Source organism: Crocodylus siamensis, chromosome 4 (assembly GCF_052110815.1).
Source record: "Crocodylus siamensis isolate JL-2025a chromosome 4, ASM5211081v1, whole genome shotgun sequence".
Classification (NCBI taxonomy): Eukaryota; Metazoa; Chordata; order Crocodylia; family Crocodylidae; genus Crocodylus; species Crocodylus siamensis.
In genome coordinates, this window is record NC_143398.1 from 25,982,702 (window position 1) to 26,003,076 (window position 20,375).

General features: G+C 46.3%; 1 protein-coding gene and 1 non-coding gene across 2 annotated transcripts in view; one reads left to right on the forward strand and one right to left on the reverse strand.

Moving 5' to 3' along the window:
- Positions 1-2,003: 2,003 nt before the first annotated feature.
- Positions 2,004-20,375, reverse strand: part of LOC149865573 (uncharacterized) — a 63,373-nt gene continuing 45,001 nt past the window's right edge. The window contains exon 5 of the mRNA XM_090042026.1: positions 2,004-3,515. Within this exon, the coding sequence (XP_089898152.1) occupies positions 3,422-3,515 (94 nt within the window). The 3' untranslated portion in view covers positions 2,004-3,421. The remainder of the gene's footprint in view (positions 3,516-20,375) is intronic.
- TRNAR-CCU (transfer RNA arginine (anticodon CCU)) lies at positions 18,985-19,057 on the forward strand. Its single transcript has one exon. It is a non-coding gene; the product is annotated as a tRNA-Arg (tRNA).

A 20,375-nucleotide genomic window follows, 5' to 3' on the forward strand; every position in this document is an offset into this window, starting at 1 on the left:
TTACTGCCCTAGTGGCTATATGGGCCACACCAAGCAAGCTGCACAGATACTTCTTCCATAGCCGCAGCTGCACCATGCAGACACACGAGCAGGATCCCCAAGTCCAATTGCAATACACACCTGCATGCTCCCCACTATACCATGGGTGTTGACTTGACACATGGCAGATCAAAGCTCGGGATCTCAATATCAGGCTGTTAGGTGGGAGGGCGTGACACAAAATTATACACACACACACAAACTCCACATACAACACTATGGGTTCACACACACATACCCAAACATGCATACACGCACTTCTGTGGCTGTGTTTTGACATTAGGGGGTGCTTGGGGTTACTTGGGGTCACTGTGCCCCAGAGTTACTCAGGGTCATGGTGCCCCAGCATTACTGGGGGTCACTTGCAGCCCAGGCGAAAGTGAGGGAAAAAGCAGGGGCCAGAGACAGCAGAGCGAGTGGTGGAGCCAGGGAAGAAAGCCGTGGCAGCAGCAAGGAGAAGCAGCGGAGACTGGAGGTAAGGGGCAGTGGGACAGGAGCCGGGAGGCAGCCAGGAGCTGGGAGGAATGGGAAGAAGTGTTGAAGGTAAGGGGCGGTGAGGTAGAGCAGAGGCCGGCGGAGAAAGCCAGGGCAGAGGTGAAGCAGAGGTCGGGGGAGAAAGCCGGGAGTGGGAAAGATGGAGGAAAAAGCCAGGAAAGTGGCAGAGACAAGGGAAGAAAGCTAGGACAAAAAGCCAGGGCAGAGGTGAAGCAGAGGGCGGTGGAGGGCAGAGGAGCCGGGGAAGGCAAAAAGCTGGGCGATGGAGTGGTGGAGAAAAGCCGGGAGTCAGAGAGAGAGCAGGGAAAAAGCAGTGATGCAGAGCTATGAGGTAGCCAGGAGACAGTGGCAAAAGATGGGGCCAGGGGAGAAAGCTGGGAGACAGTGGGGGCCGAGGGAGACAGAACAGTGTCAGAGCAAAAGCTGAAGGAAGCCAGGAGGTAACAGGTGAAAGACGGGGCCAGGGGAGACGAAAGCTGGGAGACAGCAGGCAAAACACAGGGCCGGAGGCAGCAGAAAAGTGACAGGGTGGCAGAACCAATGAGCTGGGGGAATAAAGCCAGGTGGCAATGAGGAAAAAGGCAGTGGCTGGGCACAGGAGCCGGGGAAGGGAAAAATCAGGAACTTGAGGTCCAGAGGTCAGGAGGCAGAGTGGGGCCGAAGCCAGGAACTAGAGGTGGTGGAACAGACAAGCTGAGGGAATAAGCTGGGAGGAAGCTGGAGCAGAAGCCAGGAGAGAGAGAAATCCAGGAGGTGGAGATGGGGGGTGGGAGGTAGAGGAGAACGGAGCCGAGGTGAGGGGCGGTGGAACAAGCCGGGGGAAAGAGCAGGGATCAGAGGGCCAGCCGAGGGAGACAGAAGGCAGAGATGGAGGCAGAAATGGAGGTAGCCGGGAAGTGAGGACAGCTAGGGGAGATGGCTGGGGAGGAGAGACAGAAACAGAGGTAGCTGGGAAGTCAGGATACAGCTGGGGGAGATGGCTGGAGGATGGAGGCAAAAACAGAGGTGGAGGAGACAGCTGGGGGATATGGAGCTGGGAGAGATCAGGAAAGCAGTGAGATCAAAGGGGCAGAAGCTGGGAGGCGGAGAGGCAGTGGAGCAGAAGTGAGGGGTGGTGAAAGCCAGGGTTTGTAGGAGAACAGAGCCAGGGTTTGAGTAAGGATGGAGGTCAGAGAGATGGGGGTTTTGGAGGTGGCAGAGAGGGAGCTGAGATGACAGAGAGAGAGAAAGAGAGACAGAATGAAGGTCAGAAGGGACAGACAGCAGAGACAGGAGCAGGGCCAGGAGGTCAGTAAGACAAAACCCAACTCAGGGTTCCAAAATAACAGTTTTATTAAAGAGGCAACACACTACATAGCCCCATAAAGTTATTGGTACACACACACACACACACACACACACACACACACACACACACACACACACACACACACACACACACACACACACACACACACACACACACACACACACAATGGTAGCAGGAGAGGAAAGGTTTAATGGAGGGATTTGAGGTCCAGGTGTGCAGAGACAGAGCTCAGGTCCCTTGTGTGGGGGAAGAAGGTGGGTGATAGCTACCTATCCCAGGTTGAGAGTTGACCCTCGATGGCCAGTCAGGATCTTCTCCAGGAAGGTGTTGTCCAGAGGGGGTCACTGGCAGGGCCTCTGGGTGGATAGGTGGCATGGTGTAGTGCTGGTCCGGATGGAGAGGGACTCTCAAGGAGATCACACTCTACCACCCCTTTTATAGGGGTGGGCTAGCTGTGACTCCAATAGGCCGGACATATCCAGGCAAGGGCCAGTCCTGTTCAGATGAGGACATGCAGTTCCAGGTGTCCTCATTGTCCAGTGTAATACAATGGTAGAGTTTATGGTTTCTATTATGTTCTTTGTTTCTATGTTGCTGGTTTTGTGGAGGGTCTTTTTCTTTCAAATATTGGGTCCTGGGAGTAGGTCTGTGATTTCAGGGAGAGTCAATGCAAGGCGATGGTCTGGTCATTAAGTTGATAGTCCAGTTATTGAGTAGGAGATATTTTTAGGCCTGCTACCATTATGTCTCAAGCACCCTCATTCACTCTCATTTACCCAGAAACCAATTTACATAGGAGGGGCAGGTATGAGTCACAGTTACAACACAGTTACAATAGGGTATGCCTGGGCAGGGTACACAAAATGGAGACTTGACATTGCAAGATGGAAACCTAACATTACAAGATGGAGGCTTGCCATTACTTTGGTTAACTTATAGGAACAAGCCTAAATCATACAATATAAATATAAAACAGTAAAAATCTATACAAACATAATAGGAATATAATATAAAACAGTAAAAATCAATACAAAAATAACAGAACACTATTTATGATGTAAAAATGGACTACAAGAACTTAGCTTATCTATGACTACTTATAACTACTTATAAGAGATAGAGAGGGCAGAGAGAAAGTCAGAAATGGTTGGGGAAGGGAAGGGAATGTATTTTTAAATTTAAAAAAAAAGAAAAACTGGAGGTTTTGCTACATGGCTACACAATTCCCCCTTCCCACGCAGCCCCAATCCCTTCCCACCCCTTGGAGCAGCACCAGACTCACCATCAGTTCTCTAGGATGCTGCACTGCCCTGCCCCCATAAAGCACAGTTGCAGGGGGGAGGAGAAACCTAGAGATTCCAGCTGCTACTGCAGCCTGAGGGATGGAGGGAGCAGCAGCCAGATGAGAGACTGGGGTCACACATTAACTCTTCATGGCTTGCGGGCAGCCTTGATTTAGGCAAGTAATGTTCAGTTCCTGTGTATCCCCAGAGATGTTTGTTCCACTTAAGCCAAACCCCAGCCTCTCATGGACGTGACCTTTCAGGCTGGCCTGGGCATTGAATTCAGCATGCTGCATCACTTTTGTTCCAATGTATGGTCAGTAGTGGTGCTCTTTTGCATAGCTTCCTTGTGGTTAGAGCAGGCCTGAGAGCAGGCACTGGTGAAGAGCCTGAAGAAGAAAGCCACATGGGAAAAAATTTCAGCTCTGGAGAGTGTGAGCTAACTTGAGTGGACAGAGCATTGGCAGGGCGTGCCATGGCCATACTATAGATAAGTCTACAGGTTCCCCATGCCTAAGTCCCTTAATAACTTTGTGAGTCTTGCCCTCACTTTGACTACTAACACCTCTTCTTGGTTTCTCTTTGCCTTCATACTCTTCAGAAATCTGCCCTTACAATTTTCAGCTGTATTGTTTATTTCTTATTCATTGATGTATGGCTTTATATTTACATACTGAAATTACATTTTGTTTCAAGTCCAGAAAGTGTGAATAATGGTTTATATTTATTTTCTGAATTAATTATTCTAGTACCTTATAGTTCTGTAACAGTTAGTTGATACTATCTCTTATTTCCTCACTTAAAATGGGTGTCATGCTCAGCATGACTTACATGATTAAACCATATATATATCATAACTGGTCATTGGTTTGTTGCATTGATAAAAACTATTGCATTTACAAATATCACCTGAAAGTAATCGCATAGGAAATTATTATGATTCTGTTTCCTGAATGACTGGGATTGTAAACTGAATATTTTATGACCTGAGAGACAGAAACTAAATAGCAGTAAATCAGGTTGATTGTCTTTATTTTAATATAGCAGTATCAATTTATGACAGATGAGGTTTTGGTCTTATATGTGAAGTGCATGTATTTGATGATGTTATATCTCCTAAAGTCACAATAACATTTTGCGCAGATTCATCCTCGATGTACCTCTATTGGCCCACTGTTTCCAGATAGTCAACTACCTCATTCAAAAGTCTTTTAAAATTGTTTTTTTAAATAAGGAAATTAAGTAATTTAGCCTATTTCACATAAACAGATGTATAATATCCAGCTAGCAACTGTATTGAACTTATTCCAAAATATAAAGAGATGCCTCCATGCTTGCATAATAAAGACAAGAATTACCAAACAGCTAACAAATCATCCAAATATGATTCTTCCAACTATAAGAGAATTTTCCCTACATGACAACATTTCATTCATTTAATTTAAATTGACTTCATAAAATCTATGTCCATCCCTATGTGGTTGCTCTTATTCTGGTCTGTGTGTAGAATATTTTGGTTTATTTTATACCTTTTTTCAATTTAATTTAAAACATCACAACTATAAAGAAATGAGAGTACTTACCCAGATTTGCCATGGTTTAATTAAACAGATTAAGCTTTCCCCCTAACCATTGCTATTTTCATGAATCTAATCTTAAAACCAGGAGCCTAAAATTAGATTTCCATATTCATCATCTTCAAGAGGAAGCACTGGGTGCTCAGAATTTGCCATTTATGGCTTGGTTTTTCAGATGGCTTTTCAGATTCTCCAATACCTATGCAGCCAGTTGTTCTAAAATATTCAGTCTTCAAAAATTAAGCAAGGAAAGTAACTAAAGATTTGAAAGGTTCAATCTTAGACCCTGTTTTTACATTTTCTATTTAGCTAATTTTTTAATTTCTGGTTATTCTTCTGAATGGCTTGAGTGGGTTATAACAGTTGAACAATGCATTTTATTCTTGAAATTACTAATTATGAGCTCTAAAAACAGTTCACTTTTTCTTCCCTCCCCCCTTCTTGCTCGTCTCTTTTTCTTTCTCTGTCCATCTTCCTCTTGATCCATCTTCTTCCCAATTGCCCCTCCTTGACTGAGAGTTGAATCACCATGAGTTCTCCTATTGCTTCCTGCTACAGTGAGTCAGTGTTTCCAGATGTAGCACTTCCTTTCAATGACTAATGTTTCAATAATCACACACTTTGTGTAGTGTATGTCATTGTAAAAGTATGAGGCTCCTATGGAAAATATGTTGCAGCCAAGCTACCCAGTACCTACTTATCCTCTTTTGCACTCTCCTGGCACACCTTTGATGTTAAAGAAAATCCAAAAGAGAAAGTAAATATCGGGAAGTGGGTCTGTTGGGTCTTACTGCAGCCTAGTTAGCCATTCAGCCTCTTTGCAGGGCTCCTCCATCCCCATCCCCTGCCCTTACCACACCAGATGCTACATGGTGTACAACTTCCTACACAGTCCTATGAGCTCCTGTTGGTTGTCCAATGCCTGTGTCGTGGACAGTCCTCAATAATTGGGTTTAGGTCCTCATGGGTTCCCAATGCTCAATTCTTAGTTTTACTTCCCCTTCTGACCTTGAGGTAAATTCCTTGTCAGATCGCTCTCATGGCTGTCACCCATGGCCATTATTCAGTTAAGTGACTTAATCCCAGCATTATTCCTCATTAACTTCAAAGTACAAACAGCAAACTACAGCCAACCTGTCACACTCCCCCCATACAGATAAGGTGCCCTCTTCCCCACAGCAGTCCATTTGAACTCTGTCCTATTTTGACAGGGCATGACCAACCGATGCCCTGTCAGAGTCATACTGTATCCCAGACTGCTTACAAAGTTTAATAATTCAGTTACAAAATTAAAAGAATAAACACTAGCAGAAAGGCAAAGAAATTAAGACGGGAATAATAAGAGAAATAGAGAAAGCAGAAAGGTTGAAATTTGAAAATTCATGTAAACTTTTGTCTTTAATAGGAAATTGAACCATTGCTGAAAGTGGCTTCTAGATATTGCATGCAATCAGATGGAATTTGAGAATAGATGTAGAATCACTGAAGCAGAGCAATAGCAAAAGTCTGATCCAAACTGCAAAAATTTCGTAGCAGAAAGCTGGCTTGCTTCCAATAGTTAGAATGTGTGAAATGAAAAGACTGAGAGGTGGCTGAGCATAGAAAGCTGGAAGGACTGAAAAGATAAACACAGAGACAATCTGGCTGTAGGGTTTCTTGTGCCATAAACTTACCTAAATGTTTCCCTCTCAAGATTGATTTACAATAGTGATTCTCAACCAGGGTGCCATGGCATTTAAGGGTGTCAAGGGGTGCCATACAATATTGGTTGGGTGTGCAAACACCTACACATGATTTCCAAGATAAACCCTTGTATTTCAACAAGAAATCTATAGTTTTAATTTTTTTTCTGATCTGTTGTGGTCTTTGAGTCCTTTGCAACAGAAAAAGTTCTCTATTATTTTTCCAGTCCCAAAACAAGTGACAACTAAGAGCTGGCATCTTCCAAATGGTGCCTTGAGCCTAAAAGATCGAGAACCACTGATCTACAAGATATATTTTAAGATGACATGGATTGTTCTGTGTTTAAATACACAACTTTGTCAGCCGTGTATTACTTATGGCATATTTTTAGGTAAACTTAATTGACTGTTGTTTATTCAGTGTAGCTCCTGTATAGCCACAGATAGCACTTAATACAATTGTCAATGCAAACTAGTCCTGTAGTGCTTTCTTGCAATGGTTTTTAGGGCTTATCTTCCCATGTACCTACTCTCCATTTGCAAGTAAAGACTATGCCTGAAAGTCATCAACCTCTTCATATTTGCCTGCACAATATGTACATCCTCAATTTCTCCTACTTCCAGCAATATCTCCAATGACTCATTCTGATATTTAGCATTTGATTATTTACCATGTGAGAGGGTCATGTTTGCCCTCTCTGCCTGATTCAATCTCAGGATTTTAGCCTAGGTACAGTCAATGTTCCCTCTAAGGTGTAGCAACCCGTGAGTGTGCTGCTTCAGTCCATGAGCACACTGCTGCAGTCCTGCCTCCCCCTTTTTGGCATGTCAGGGAGAGGTGGGGCCAACTTATTAACTACAGTTGATAAGTTATCTTATCAACTGTAAGATAAGCAGGATTCTGGTCTCATTTTTTCACATTGATACAGAGTTCTTGAATTCCATACACCCTGGTGTTAAATCTGCAGAAATTAACAACTGATTCTGCTGCCACTATGCTCAACCAATTATTTAAAAACCTTGAAATATGCACTCCTGGAAATACTACGAAACTGAATTATTTGGGAGAAAAGAGTCTTGAAATACTAAAATAGATATATATATATAGTTTCAGCACTGGTTCAATATATACTAAACTATATATACAAATTAACATTTTTATATTTCAAGGTTTACACACACACGTGTATATGCGTATGTGTATATATATTAAAATGTACTTCATCTTCTCATTCTTCAGTGTCTTCATTACAAATATCCATATAAGAGTCTAATATAAAAAATAATCATCAAACACTGAATACAATTATATATCCTTGTAAAGAAAGAACCTGACTTTTTCCACTTTAAATTACATCTACACAGTAAATTTTCACCATGTGGACTGATGCTGCCAAATAGCTGCATTGACAGAACAGTCTGTTGCCACAAACCCATCTGAATGCAGAAGGATATAATGTGAAACAGCTCACTGTGGAGCAGCTCACAAGCAGTTGGTGTGTGGAGGGGGATGGGGAGTGGAGCAGTTCCCTGGAGCCAGTGGTGCTTGCGCAGTGCCTGCCTCTGCCCCAGCCCCCATCCCCATCCCTGCCTCGCCTCAGGGAGGAGCTGCTGCCTGCCCTGTACCGCTTTCCCTCCCCGTGGGGATGCTGGCACAGTGAGAAGTGGAGCACAGTCGAGCAGTAACTTACCACTGGTAAGTGTCCTGCGCCAGCCCCAGTGCCTCTGCCATGCGCCGGGTTTCCCGGAAGCCACAGCACAGCTCCTCTTGGGGTGAGTGCGCGGCATTAATAAGTTAGTGCACAGCAAGATGTTTTATTATTGTCACAGAGTCACAGAGGTGCCCCGTGACTCTGCGGCTGATTGGCAGAGCTGCCAATCACCCAGGGAGCTCAGGTGCCTGGTTGCCAGGCCAACCAAGTGAGGCACATGACCGGAAGAGGGCAGGGCCTGGCCTTTATAACCAGCTTAGGCCAGAGCCTGAGACACAGTTCCCTTTTGGCTGCCGCAGGAGCAGGGGCTCTGCCATGGAGCTGAGCGGCCGGGGTTAGTGGCTACTACTTCATCGTGCTAACCGGCTGCAATGATGCAGGGAACAGGATCGCCCTAACTGGAGGTAGGATTGAGAGCCCTGGTGGGGCTTGGAGTCATTAGGCGTGTGGAGCCTTTGCTTATGTTATAGCCAGATGGCTTGAGTGTTTAGTTATAGTTTACATCTGGAGGACCGGGGAGGCTGTAGGGGAGCGAGGAGGCCTCAAGGGGAGCTTCCCCCACAGCTTGGGGGTTCCCAGTGCCCAGTTGGGCATAGTGCCAGGGGCACTATTGTCGGTGTGATAGGGCACCATATTGCGCCGGCGAGGCGCGGGGTGCGGGGTTACAGACCCCGGCCCATAAGGGCGGTGTTTAGCCCCAGAGCGGGGCAGAGACAGAGCGCGAGGCGCAGAGTCAGCCTCGAGAGGGCAAGGCCCCTGGAGCGGGGCAGAGACAGAGCGCGAGAGACGCAGAGTCAGCCCCGGGAGGGTGAGGCCCAAGGCGGGGCAGAGACAGTGCGCGAGGCACGTGGAGTCAGCCCAGAGGGGCAAGGCCCCAGCGGGGCAAGGCCCAGCAAGGTGACCTAGCCAGGCCGGGTTAGCGGCCCAAGGGCATCGAGCCTAGGGGGCGAGAGCGTGCCGGCCCAAGGGCGGCGAGAGCGTGCCGGCCCAAGGGCGGCGAGAGCGTGCCGGCCCAAGGGCGGCGAGAGCGTGCCGGCCCAAGGGCGGCGAGAGCGTGCCGGCCCAAGGGCGGCGAGAGCGTGCCGGCCCAAGGGCGGCGAGAGCGTGCCGGCCCAAGGGCGGCGAGGCTAGGGCGGCGAGAGCGCTCCAAACGGAAGGCCGAGCCGGCGGTGAGCCAGGCGCCGGCTAGAACCCGGCCCAGGGGGCGCCGGTAGTGAGCGGCGCTGGCGGGCCGACCCAGGAGGTGCCAGCAGGTAGCTGGCTGCTAGCAGGACAGGCCCAAGGCGTGGGAACGGGCCAGAGATTGGGGCCCGACCCAAGGAGGCGCCAGGTGGGCGAAGAGCTCGGTGCCCGAGAGTGAGAGCAAGGGCACCCGAGGGGCGAGGGACCATACAAGCGTCCCCCAGAACAGCTGCGAGGCTTGGGGCGTGCTAAGGGGGAGGCTTGGAGGCACGCATTGCCCTTAAGGCAGGACGCTTATCGAATCCCCGTCTGGGAATAGGGACGACTAACAAGACCGTCCATTAGGGAAACTGGCAGCCTCCACATCATATATCTTAACATCAAAGTCGTGGCGGGCGAGATTCTGAGGGTGCTACGTCACCCTAACGTGACGGTAGGCGGCGCTAGGGAGCTCACGGCCGCCCCTAGTTGCTGCTCCCTCACAATTATGAACAGCTGTGCATGCGTGCAGCTTAGAGGGAACCTTGGGTACAGTCCAGGTGAGTGGCCTGTCTACCAGCTTCTTTTCTGTTCTGGGGTAGAGTCAAATGAACATTTATTATTTATATAATGATGAAGAGCTCCACTAGGAGAGACTGAGTCTTAACCCATTGGTTAAGCACTCACCTAGTATGCAGGAGACCCCACATTCAAGTAGTTGGCCTGATACAGACCCTAAACCAGGGTCTCCCTGTGATAGGGAGCCAGAGGCTCCTGTGACTTTGCTGAGAGAGTGTAGCCAGCCAAATGTACTGTGTGGGGATTCTAGCACAAGAGCACAGTCAAAGGGGAAGTCTGTGTGTGTCTGGGGAGCCATGTGACTGGAAGGGGAGTGGCTTAGAGGCATATAAACCCAGGGCCTGAGGCAGGGCAAGTGGTTTGAACCTGTACACTGCAGAGAGTGGAGCTCTGGGAGGAGAGGGGCCTGACTGGCCAAGGAGGAAGGACTCCAGACAGCAGAGAAGCTTCAAGGAAGCTCCTGCACCACTGGGCAATGGAGATAATTATTCTGGGCCTTGTGCTGTAGCTTGTTACCATAGTGGGATGTTGCCCCAGGGTTGGGGGAACATTTTGGGAGTGAATGCTTGTGTTTTTCATTGGTACTGAAGTTGAACCAAAGCTTGTGGCTGTAGGAGAGGAGGAGACCATTCAGAAGAGTGTCTGGAGCACCCCAGGTCCCAAACTCTGCAAAGGCAGGAGGCAAGTAGCATAAGGGGGCTAAGGCCAAGAGGGCCAGGGCCCAATCACAAGTCCTGAGAAACTTGGAGGCCACAAGCGATGCCTGAGGTGAGTGCTGCTATTAGCCAGGGACTGCAGCATGTGGCAGAAGAGACTGAGGGGTCCAGAAGCCTAGAGTCCTTAAATTGTGGACCTTGGGTAGAGGAGCCCAGCCAAAGTAAAGTGGGCCTCAGCACAGACAAGATCTGAAGCAAAATCCCCCTGCCCTGGCAGTCAAGACAACAGAGCCTTTAAAGCATGGCAGGAAGGACCCTGAGAGGCCAGAGGGGGTAAGCAAAGTGGGACCCAGGTGGCTGCTAGAGGGTGACTTGGCTACTCCAGGGCTGAACTTGCTACACTCCCACATCCCAGTTAAATGGCCCAATCACTAGGCTATCAGCTACTCTGAGATAGCTTATGCACTTGTTTTTGGGGGGTTATGTTGGGTTTGTTTGTTGGTTGTTTTTTTGTTTTTGGGTGGAGGGGGTTAAGGAAAAAAATCCTACACGCAATTCAAAAGATTTTGGTTTCATATGACTATGTATCACTGTGCAACAAGAACATTTTTTAATTCTCCAGAACTCTCAGAGGAAAGGAAGATTGTTTGTCACCCAGCTTTAGTTGACACCATGATCTTGGCTGACCTTTGATCTAAGACCAGAACACATAATGATTTTATAGCGGGATTTAAAATGCCAAGCTAATCAAATGATACTCCTTAGAGACAAACAGCTTGTGAACTCACCACTCTAGAGACAAGTACAGGGAGAAAATCAAAGGGGTTTAGGCAGCCTTTTAAAAAAGCCCAGGACAAAAAAAATAGGCCCAAGTGTACCTTTATGGAACCTCAGTTTATGAAGCGGACTGTATTATTAGCAATGTGCTAAGCTCAAGGTCCACAATGCCAAAAAGACCTTAGATTGTCAGAAACAAGGACAAGACAAGACAGATGGTGATACTGGTGAGCTGCAGTACTCTGAACCAGCACCCGGTGGTTCATTTCTTCCTTCCACTCATAAAGTTTTGAATTCTTGCATTTATTTAGATCTAAAACATTCTCCTTGTGATCACACATATTGTGCAGAACACAATGCACGTGATGTATTTAACACTACAGTCCAAACAGGCTAGTAGTCATCACCACCTTGCCTTCAGCTAACTAAAGGTTTATTCTTCTACCATCCTGGCACTGATAAGCATGTTGTTTGAGGTATAGAATGGAGATGGAAGTGAAGGGTTTGCCTTTGGGAATCAGGAAGGAGAAGAGCAAATTGATTTTATACCATATTTTCTTGCAGATACCATGCAGCTTTTCCCCAGAAACAGCTGCTGGAAATTGGAGTGCATGTTATGTGCGAGAAATAGGGTGAAAGCATAAGGGAAATCCATAGCAATCTACAGAACAATGAGCAGGCTTGGCTCCCTACCTGCTGCTACTCAGTCAGCTACTAAAAGAAAAGATCTTTTTTCTTCAATCTGGTTTGTATTGCAGTCTTTACAATAATGCAAGTTATATATTATATTCTGGTGTGTGTTGTATACTAGAAAATAATGTAATTGTGCTCTCAAGCTCTTCATCTTAGGTACTGTCATTGGCCATGTCCTAGGAACACACCTTCTCTATCATTTGCTGTTATAATTGCTCATAAATCTTTGCCGTGACTCTTAATAAGTTGTGATTGGCTATTATCCTTTACCCAGAGGGTAAAGAAGTTCAGGACCACCCAATACATCCACGCAGAAGCATGAGGTATAACTTCTATAATGGACTTGGATATGTGAATTTGCCAGGAGCTGGAGTTACAAAGGAGCAACATTGGATGTCTGCTAGGATTTAAATAGGGAGGTGAGATCTGGTCAGAATAACCCCAGAGAACTAGAAAGCTAAATGGTACCAACAGATTTATCAAAGACATGAGGCAGTGCAGTGAAGAACAGCAGTCCTGCCTGAAACAGCATAGTTAATTCAAAACATGACCTAAAGCAGAGCTCATAATCTTGCACAACATGACTCTGAGCAGGGCGGTCTAGTGATTAGGCTGGAAGAAGAAGGAACAGGAGAAGCACAGGCACAGAAGCACAGCCAGATTGGGTTAGCAGGCTTCTACTTCCTGAGGACCTGTTTGAGAATGGGCATAGGTGCAGCTGGGAGAGACTGATCCTCAGCCAGAAAAATGCCACTTACCATATTTAATATTTATATTATGGGACATGGAAGTTGCAGAGTAAGTGGAAGGAATTTTCAGGTTATGATCAATATAATTGTTAAGGAGAATGTTACATACGATGGGATGGATTTTGTTTCAGTTGAAGGTGGGAGCCATGATACATCCACAGGCTGCCCCTCTGCGAAAACCAAATCATTCCACATGGGACAAAATGTAAACATGAAATTAATGATTCACTTCCACTGATTTTGCTTTCATAGTTAAAAAAAAAAAATCAGGTTTAGCAAATAAGAGTACATATCTCAGTATATATCACACACAACTCTGTCATACTAGGAGATGAGTTATACTGTAGCACATATTAAAATATTGATCCAAGACCAAATGGATTGGAAGTCCTGCTTGCTGTGTGACATGAAAAAGTCATTTGTGGACTGCTGGACCTGTCACTATGCAACATGCTGTTCAGGAAGCAGAGGTAAAAAATCATTTCTGCTGACAGGAAGCCTCTGCACCTCCATTCAGCAATCTTATTGTTCACGCAGATTTCCCTCCACTCCTTTCAGGGAATACTGGAGAATTTTCCATTCAAGAGAACCTCAAGGTGGTCATTAAGAATCCTGGGTAAAGCAAATTCCCTACAGCTGCCTTACTAGCTCACCAGCTCCATTTTTTCTGTACATCTATTCAGTAATCAGGTAACAAAAAATCTCCCTGTATGGCCAGATCCCATTTCTATGGTAGGAAGGGAAATTTGATCTTTCTCCCAATCTAGAATATGGAGCAGGTTTTTAACTTCCAAGACTTCCCAGCCTCAAATGATGCTGAAAACATTGGTCCTTCCTTCCCTCCCATTTTTATGTTCTTGTGGCAAGTTATTTAGAAGAAATTGCAGATTCATTCATTGGAATCTAACAGGCCACACCCACTCTGAGCACTTCTTCTGTGGCCTCAAACTTATGACCTCTGGGTTGTCAACTGTGTACCTTACACCTGCACCACCCTAACCCCCTGGAAACACTGGTAAAAAAAGGTCTCAGGTCTGATTACACTATGTGACTCAAGGAGGTAGCTTCTGTATAGATCAGACAAAAAGATAAAGCAGCATATTGTGCTGTCTTCATCCTGCCCAATATTCATTTCACCACCATCCTACAACCACTGAGTGAAATCAACCTTCTTTTGTCAAGTAAGGTAAGGATGGGATACGCTTTCATGAACCCTGACAATAGAGGGACAGCAGGTTCCTTCAAAAATAACAGTGGGGATGGACATTCCATTGCTATCAGTGTCATTAGGAGGGAATACATTCACTGCTCCTCTAAACGGGTAAATGCCTGATCCTAGCTGTCTGGCATGATGAACTTTCCTTGTGCATCCTACATTGAGGCTGTGGTCTACCAAGCCCTGCAGGATGATGAAGTGGTATCCTTTGTAACTAGGTATTTTCACATGCTATTTTTGGTGGGAAAACTGGATAGATCTCTGCTCTCAAAATATCCTTCTCCTTTGGCAGAAAATTTATCCTGATAATTGGTCCTTTCAGGCAGAAGCAAAAACAGCTCTTCCACTGGTCCTGGATCCATGACTTGGCACGGCAAAAATGCTCACAACCACGGCATGGGCACAGGTGAATGCATGGGCAGGCTCCCAGCAAACCCAAACAGAGTGGGAATTTGCTCCTTCTTCTACAGACAACATCAGGCCCTAGTTTCATCCGTGTTTTCACTCTCATCTGGGGAAGGCAGGATATACAGCACTGCTTCCCTTAGCTCAGGACTACAACCTGGCTGCCTATAAACTACATTTCCCAGAAATCCCTCAGTCCTGAGGCTTTGCATGGACTTCCAGAACAATCTGTTCTTTGAAGTCTGGGACTCAAAGTACCCTCAGCAAACCTGGATACTAACTGCTGGCCAAGACCACTTCTCCTTTCAGTGAACAGGTCCTGTGTTACAGAAGCAGATTCCCAGTGCAATGACACCTGGGAGCGTGCTAGTGCTGATTACAAGAGATTCCATCAACAGGTTTTTAAAAGGCCAGTACACACCGTGCTTTAGTACTTCCTTTTGGAAGTACTAGAGTGCAGTGTAGTAACCACCTGGACTGTGCCTTACGGGCAGCGCACACTTAAATTTCCCTGTTACATCACTGTAGTGGCACGCTATAAGTGGGAAGTGCACCACTATGGTGATTTAGCTACCAATCACGTGTAGGCCTGTGTGATTGCTACATCACCCAAGGATGACATGTAGACACACCCATTGTTACCTATTAAGCTCTTACCAAAATCTAGAATGTTTTAAATTGAGATCTCATGAATTTATTTGCATAAATATTTACCTCTAGTTTTCTGATTTGAATGCAAAACATCTGATTTAATCTACAAATGGTAGTTTTCTTTTCTGTGATAGGAAGCAATATGGCCCTTTCTCCCTAATGTTTAATTCTGTATAATTTGGCAAGGGGTTCTAATGCTATGATTTTTTTGAAGGGAAAATTTAAACTGCCTTCTTTACTTTGAAAATTGTTTGCAAATGGCATTACAATGAGTTAGAGGCCTCATTATATTATTATTTTAAGATAATTCCATTTAACACTTTCAAAGTCCTTTTCACCTGCATTGATAGGCATTGATAGAAGGTTTGAGCTGAATATTGTATTTCTAATTCCCATCTAATATGTCTGCTATGAATCTATGTTTCACAACCTCCTGGCTTCTGGGGATATAATGTAATAGTGCTTGAAGTTGTTCATTTGTTAATAACTTGACTAGCATCTTTTCATCTGAGTTAGATAGCAAAAATTAGCCTGTATACTGTAAAGTGCTTTTCAGTTTTAGCAATTATCATTATTACATCAGCTTGAATAGATGCTGTTTTTTCTTCTCATCAACCTCAGATTAAGTCCAGCAGTTTTTCTTTTACATGTTTTGTAAACTTCTATTGGGAAGCAATCAGGGTCCTGGGTTTTACCATTTTTGATGTCACATGCAGATGCTACTACCATTCATGAAAGACTGTAAAACACCTGATCCAGATGGCATCGCCATTGAAATCTATAAAGTTAGCAACAAGTTCTTGATTAAGCAATTTCAACAATTTTTTTGTTACATTTGGAGTTACAGGAGCTGTCCCATGGAACATTAAAGGGGTGAAATACATCTGCAGTCATTCCAGAGGGATCTCTGTTGGCCCAGCTGGCAAGATCCTCTTTCAAATTTTCCTCAACCAATTGTTCCACCTAGAAAAGAAGCTTCCCAATCATAATGCAGGTTCAGGGCAAACCATAACCATAAGGCATCAGACTCAGTTTGGCAAATCTGGGAAAAGTGCCAAAAGCACAATTTCAGCCTCTAGAGATTTTTTTCCCCCCTCAGTTTGTCAAATGTATTTCGAACAGTGAGCTGACACAAACTTTAGAAACTAATGGAAAAGCTTGGCTGTCCAAGAATATTCTGGTCAGTCTTGAAGCAGCTCCATGATGGTATGTGTGGCAGGATGTAAGCTGGTAGTGTCCAATACAACCTGATTCCCTTGATAAGTGGTGTGAAAATACAGATGCATCTACCTTTACTTGTGCTCTTTTATGCAGCAGTGTTAAGGAAGGTGACCTTTGATCTTCATGTAGGCATTGGTGTTTGCTTCCAGATTCCCTGGTGTTGTTTGACTTCTCCAGACTGCATGCTGGGAATAAGGTTGCAAAACAGATTATACAAGGACTCTTGTATACTGATGACTTTGTACTGGGAGTCCAGCCCAGGAAAGATCATCAGATGTTGGTAGACTATTTTGCTGACTCTGTAATCAACTCTGGACCAACCATCAGTCTGAGAGAAACCAAGTCTATATGTCAACAAACCCGTGAAATAGAGTAGCCTTTCTGTCTCTCTGCCATTGGAACTGAAATGCCAAGTGTCCATGAGATGACTTATCATCATTCAAAACATTTCAAGGGTACCAGTATTGACAGTGTGGCAGACTTACCTGCTTGAGCCCTGGCATATCCCAAGCTTGAGAATTTTCAATGCTGATTGGTGGAGCCCATCCACCACTCGGGGAAGAGTGGGGAGGAACCGGTGCCACCCCTTTCCTGCAGAGCAGGGGTGAGGAGCCCCAGATTGAGTTTGGACCTGCAAAGTGCAGGTCTGCTGGACTTCAAGGGGTAGAGCCCTTTGGGGGTATACAAGAAGCGGCATGAGCCACACAGGGTGGCAATGGCAAGGGACGATGGAGAGGGAAGAGCCTCCACCAGGATCCCTTCTTCACCGCAGTGGTGCACAGACCGGTAAATGGGGCTCAGGCTCTGGGAGCCGCATCAAGGCAGCTCAAGCCTGCATTTCCGGCAGGGGGCTGAATGGAACAGTGTGCAGACCAGCACACAGACAGGCGGCCCTGGGAGCAGCTCAAGGCTGCTAGTGCCCCAAGTGGTTTGCAGTCCAGCACACAGAAAGCCTGCCCTGGGAGCAGCTTGAGGCTGCTCAGGTTAGCCCTGGTGTAAGCCAGATAACTGGAGCCCCGCAGTGTGGCCCGGCCAAAGAACTAAAAGAGCCCCAGAGCCCTGAGCATAGCCTGGGAAAGGGGAGGCCAAGGTGTAAGGCTAGGTAAACCTAGCCAGCGGTGGCTAGTTTCCCCTCACGAGAGCTAGAAGAACCCTCAGTGCCCAAATCAGGGACCAGGGCCAGGAGGAGAGGTCTTGGCATGTTGCAGACAGCGCTGGTGGGGCCTCTGACTGAGTGGAGGGCCCTGAGACCCAGTTGATGGCTCCTCAAAGAAAACTGTAAATTGTTGGTGGAGTCGGGTCCCACAGGGGAGGCATTCCTGAAATAAGGCACCCCCCAGAAGGAAGCCCTGTGCAAAAACTTCCCTCCCAGCTAGACCCACAGGAGGGGAAGCATCCCTTGCTACCTGGGATCCAGGGGTAAAACACGCCTTATATTGTGTAAAACTGTGCCTCGTGTTTTGTATGATTATTATCATAATTATGGATATGTTGTACAATATGTTATGGGATTGGGTTAGTTTTGTATAATGGGTTTCTGGCTTATCATATTGTAAATATTTATCTATATACCTTTGGTGCTGTTAAAAGATATCCTTAAGAATACTTTTGGGAAGTTTTCCTTTGATACCTATTAAGATACTTACATATATATATATATAGGGTAAGAATAATATGTAAATTATAATTCAATAAACTGTAAATAGTTAAGAGCACTGGTGTGGAGTTGACTCAAGGAAAGAGGGACCTGAGCTCAAATCACCGGTGTCCCTCTCACAGTACTGTCGCCTGCCTCATCTATCCCTTCCAGTTGAGGATGGGCACACCCTTGGGTGTTCCTGACTCTCTAGTTCCAGAGAGCTAATACCGCCTTTGGCAGGCTTACAGAGGGAATATGGAGTTAGTATAGGATCAAGCTCTCAACCAAACTAGAGGTGTACAGAGCTGTCATGTTTATCACACTGTTGAATGGGTGTTGAGAGACTTAGAAGTTGCACAAAAGGCATATCTGTCAGCTGGAGCCATTCCAACAAAAGCACTTTCTTACCCAACTCCAGATGAGGTGGTATTACAGCATAACCAGTGACTAAGCCTAGTACACTGGTTGCATGCCTGTCAAGAGATTAGTAACAAAGGCTAGGCTGTGATAAACCAGAAACATGACTTATGTGGATGACACAATTGCCTAAGCAGCTCCTATACAGTGAATTGGAACACAGGAAGAGGAAGTGTGGTTGCCTCAGGAACACCCTAGGAGGATATTTGATTGTGCACAACCTACTAGCTAACTCTTCTGAGTTCTTGCCTGTAAGTTGACAATGATGGAGTACAAAGGTGAAGGAAGGAATAAATCTTTTTGAATGGCATCAATGTGCCCTTGGGCAGGAAAAATGCACAAGATGGTAGATGCGTCATCATTATCTGTAGACCTGCTATATGTTGACTAGCCTTGTGAATAGTAATAGAAAGTAGTTCAGTCCTTCCCGCAGTTATTTGTGCACCCCCTGCACCTTACGTGATTGGAATAACAGAGACTTGGTGAGATAGCTTGTATGACTGGAGTACTGTCATGGATGGATATAAACTGTTCAGGAAAGAGAGCAGAGGAGTTGCTCATTATGTAAAAGAGCTGCATGATTGCTCAGAGGTACAGTATGAAAGCAGAGATAGGCCTGCTGAAAGTCTCTGGGTTAGGGTCAGAGTAGAGAGCAATAAAGGTGATGTTATGGTGGATGTCTGCTATAGACTACAAGATCAGGAGGAGAGAGCTTTCATAGGGGCCCCAGTGGCCCAATGGATAAGGCACTGGCTTCCTAAGCCAGAGATTGTGGGTTCAATTCCCATCTGGGGCAAAGTGATTAATCCTTAGCAAAGATCAATGAGTCAGCAGTGTGCCCTTCTTGCAAAGAAGGCTAATAGTATACTGAGCTGATAGGAGTGCTGCCAACAGATCAAGGAAAGTGATTCTTCAGCTGCATCTGTAGCACTGTGTCTGGTTTTGGGTTCCCTACTACAGCAAGGATGTGGACAAATTGGAGCAACAGAATGGTTAGAGGGATATTCAGTCTGGAGAAAAGAAAATGTGAAGGGGGATTGAATAGCCGCCTTGAACTACCTGAAGGAGGGTTCAAAAGAGGATGGAGCCACTGTTCTCAGTGATGGCAGATGACGGAGCAAGTCTCAAGTTGCAACAAAGGAAGTTTAGGTTAGATATTAGGAAAAACTTTCTTACTAGGAGGGTAGTCAGTCAGTCAGACAGTGTGTGTGTAATTGCCAAGCCATGTGATAGTATCCTCACTGGCTATGTGCAGTTCCTGTAGTCCACCACTGAATATAGTCAGCAGGCAGTCATTGATAATATGCAACATGGTGTGTGTTTGGCCACAGCTACAGCTGTCAGAGGGTAGTAAAGCACTGGAACAGGCTACCCAGAGAGGTGGTGGACTCTCCATCCTTGGAGGTTTTTAAGACCCAGCTAGAAAAAGCCTTGGCTGAGATGATATAGTTGGGTGTGACAGCCCCATGCCCAAGTCATCTGCCCATGGCAGCGTGGACAGCCAGTTCCTACATGAGGTAGTCAGCACCGCGCAAACAGAAGTGTACTCCTGATTGGCCCAGAGCCCTAAGGCAATGGCTTAAAAGTGCACCAGAGGCAGGGAAAGGGGGGATGGCAGCCAGGGGACTGGAAGCAGGTCCAGCCATTCTCACCTCTGCCAGAGCACCCCGGGGGGGAAGCCAGACACTGTCCTCACTGTGGGGGCAGCCAAAGAGCAGTGGGACATGTGCCCCACAGGGGCTAGTCAGCCAGACACACCCCCTATGTGGTAGCTGGGGCACTAGATGCTTCCCTCTTGGTGGGGACTTGTGGGGAAGCCATAAGTACAGTGCCTGCTGGGAGCACTAGAGAGACACTGCCAGCAGGCACCTCAGCAGGCAAAACCGAACTGGGCCCTATCCGCAGTGCAGCAGGGGCCAAGCATGCACCAACCCCCCTGCCTGAGGACCCTACCCAGTGCAGCTGGGAACAGGTACTCAGGGAAAACCTGCCGGAGGAGAGCTCCCTGAAGCAGTACCCAAACTGCACAGGCTTACCAGGAATACCTGCAGACTGGGGAGTTGTCAGCAGGCAGGTGGGAGGGAGCACAGGCTTCATAAGGGCACAAGAGCAGC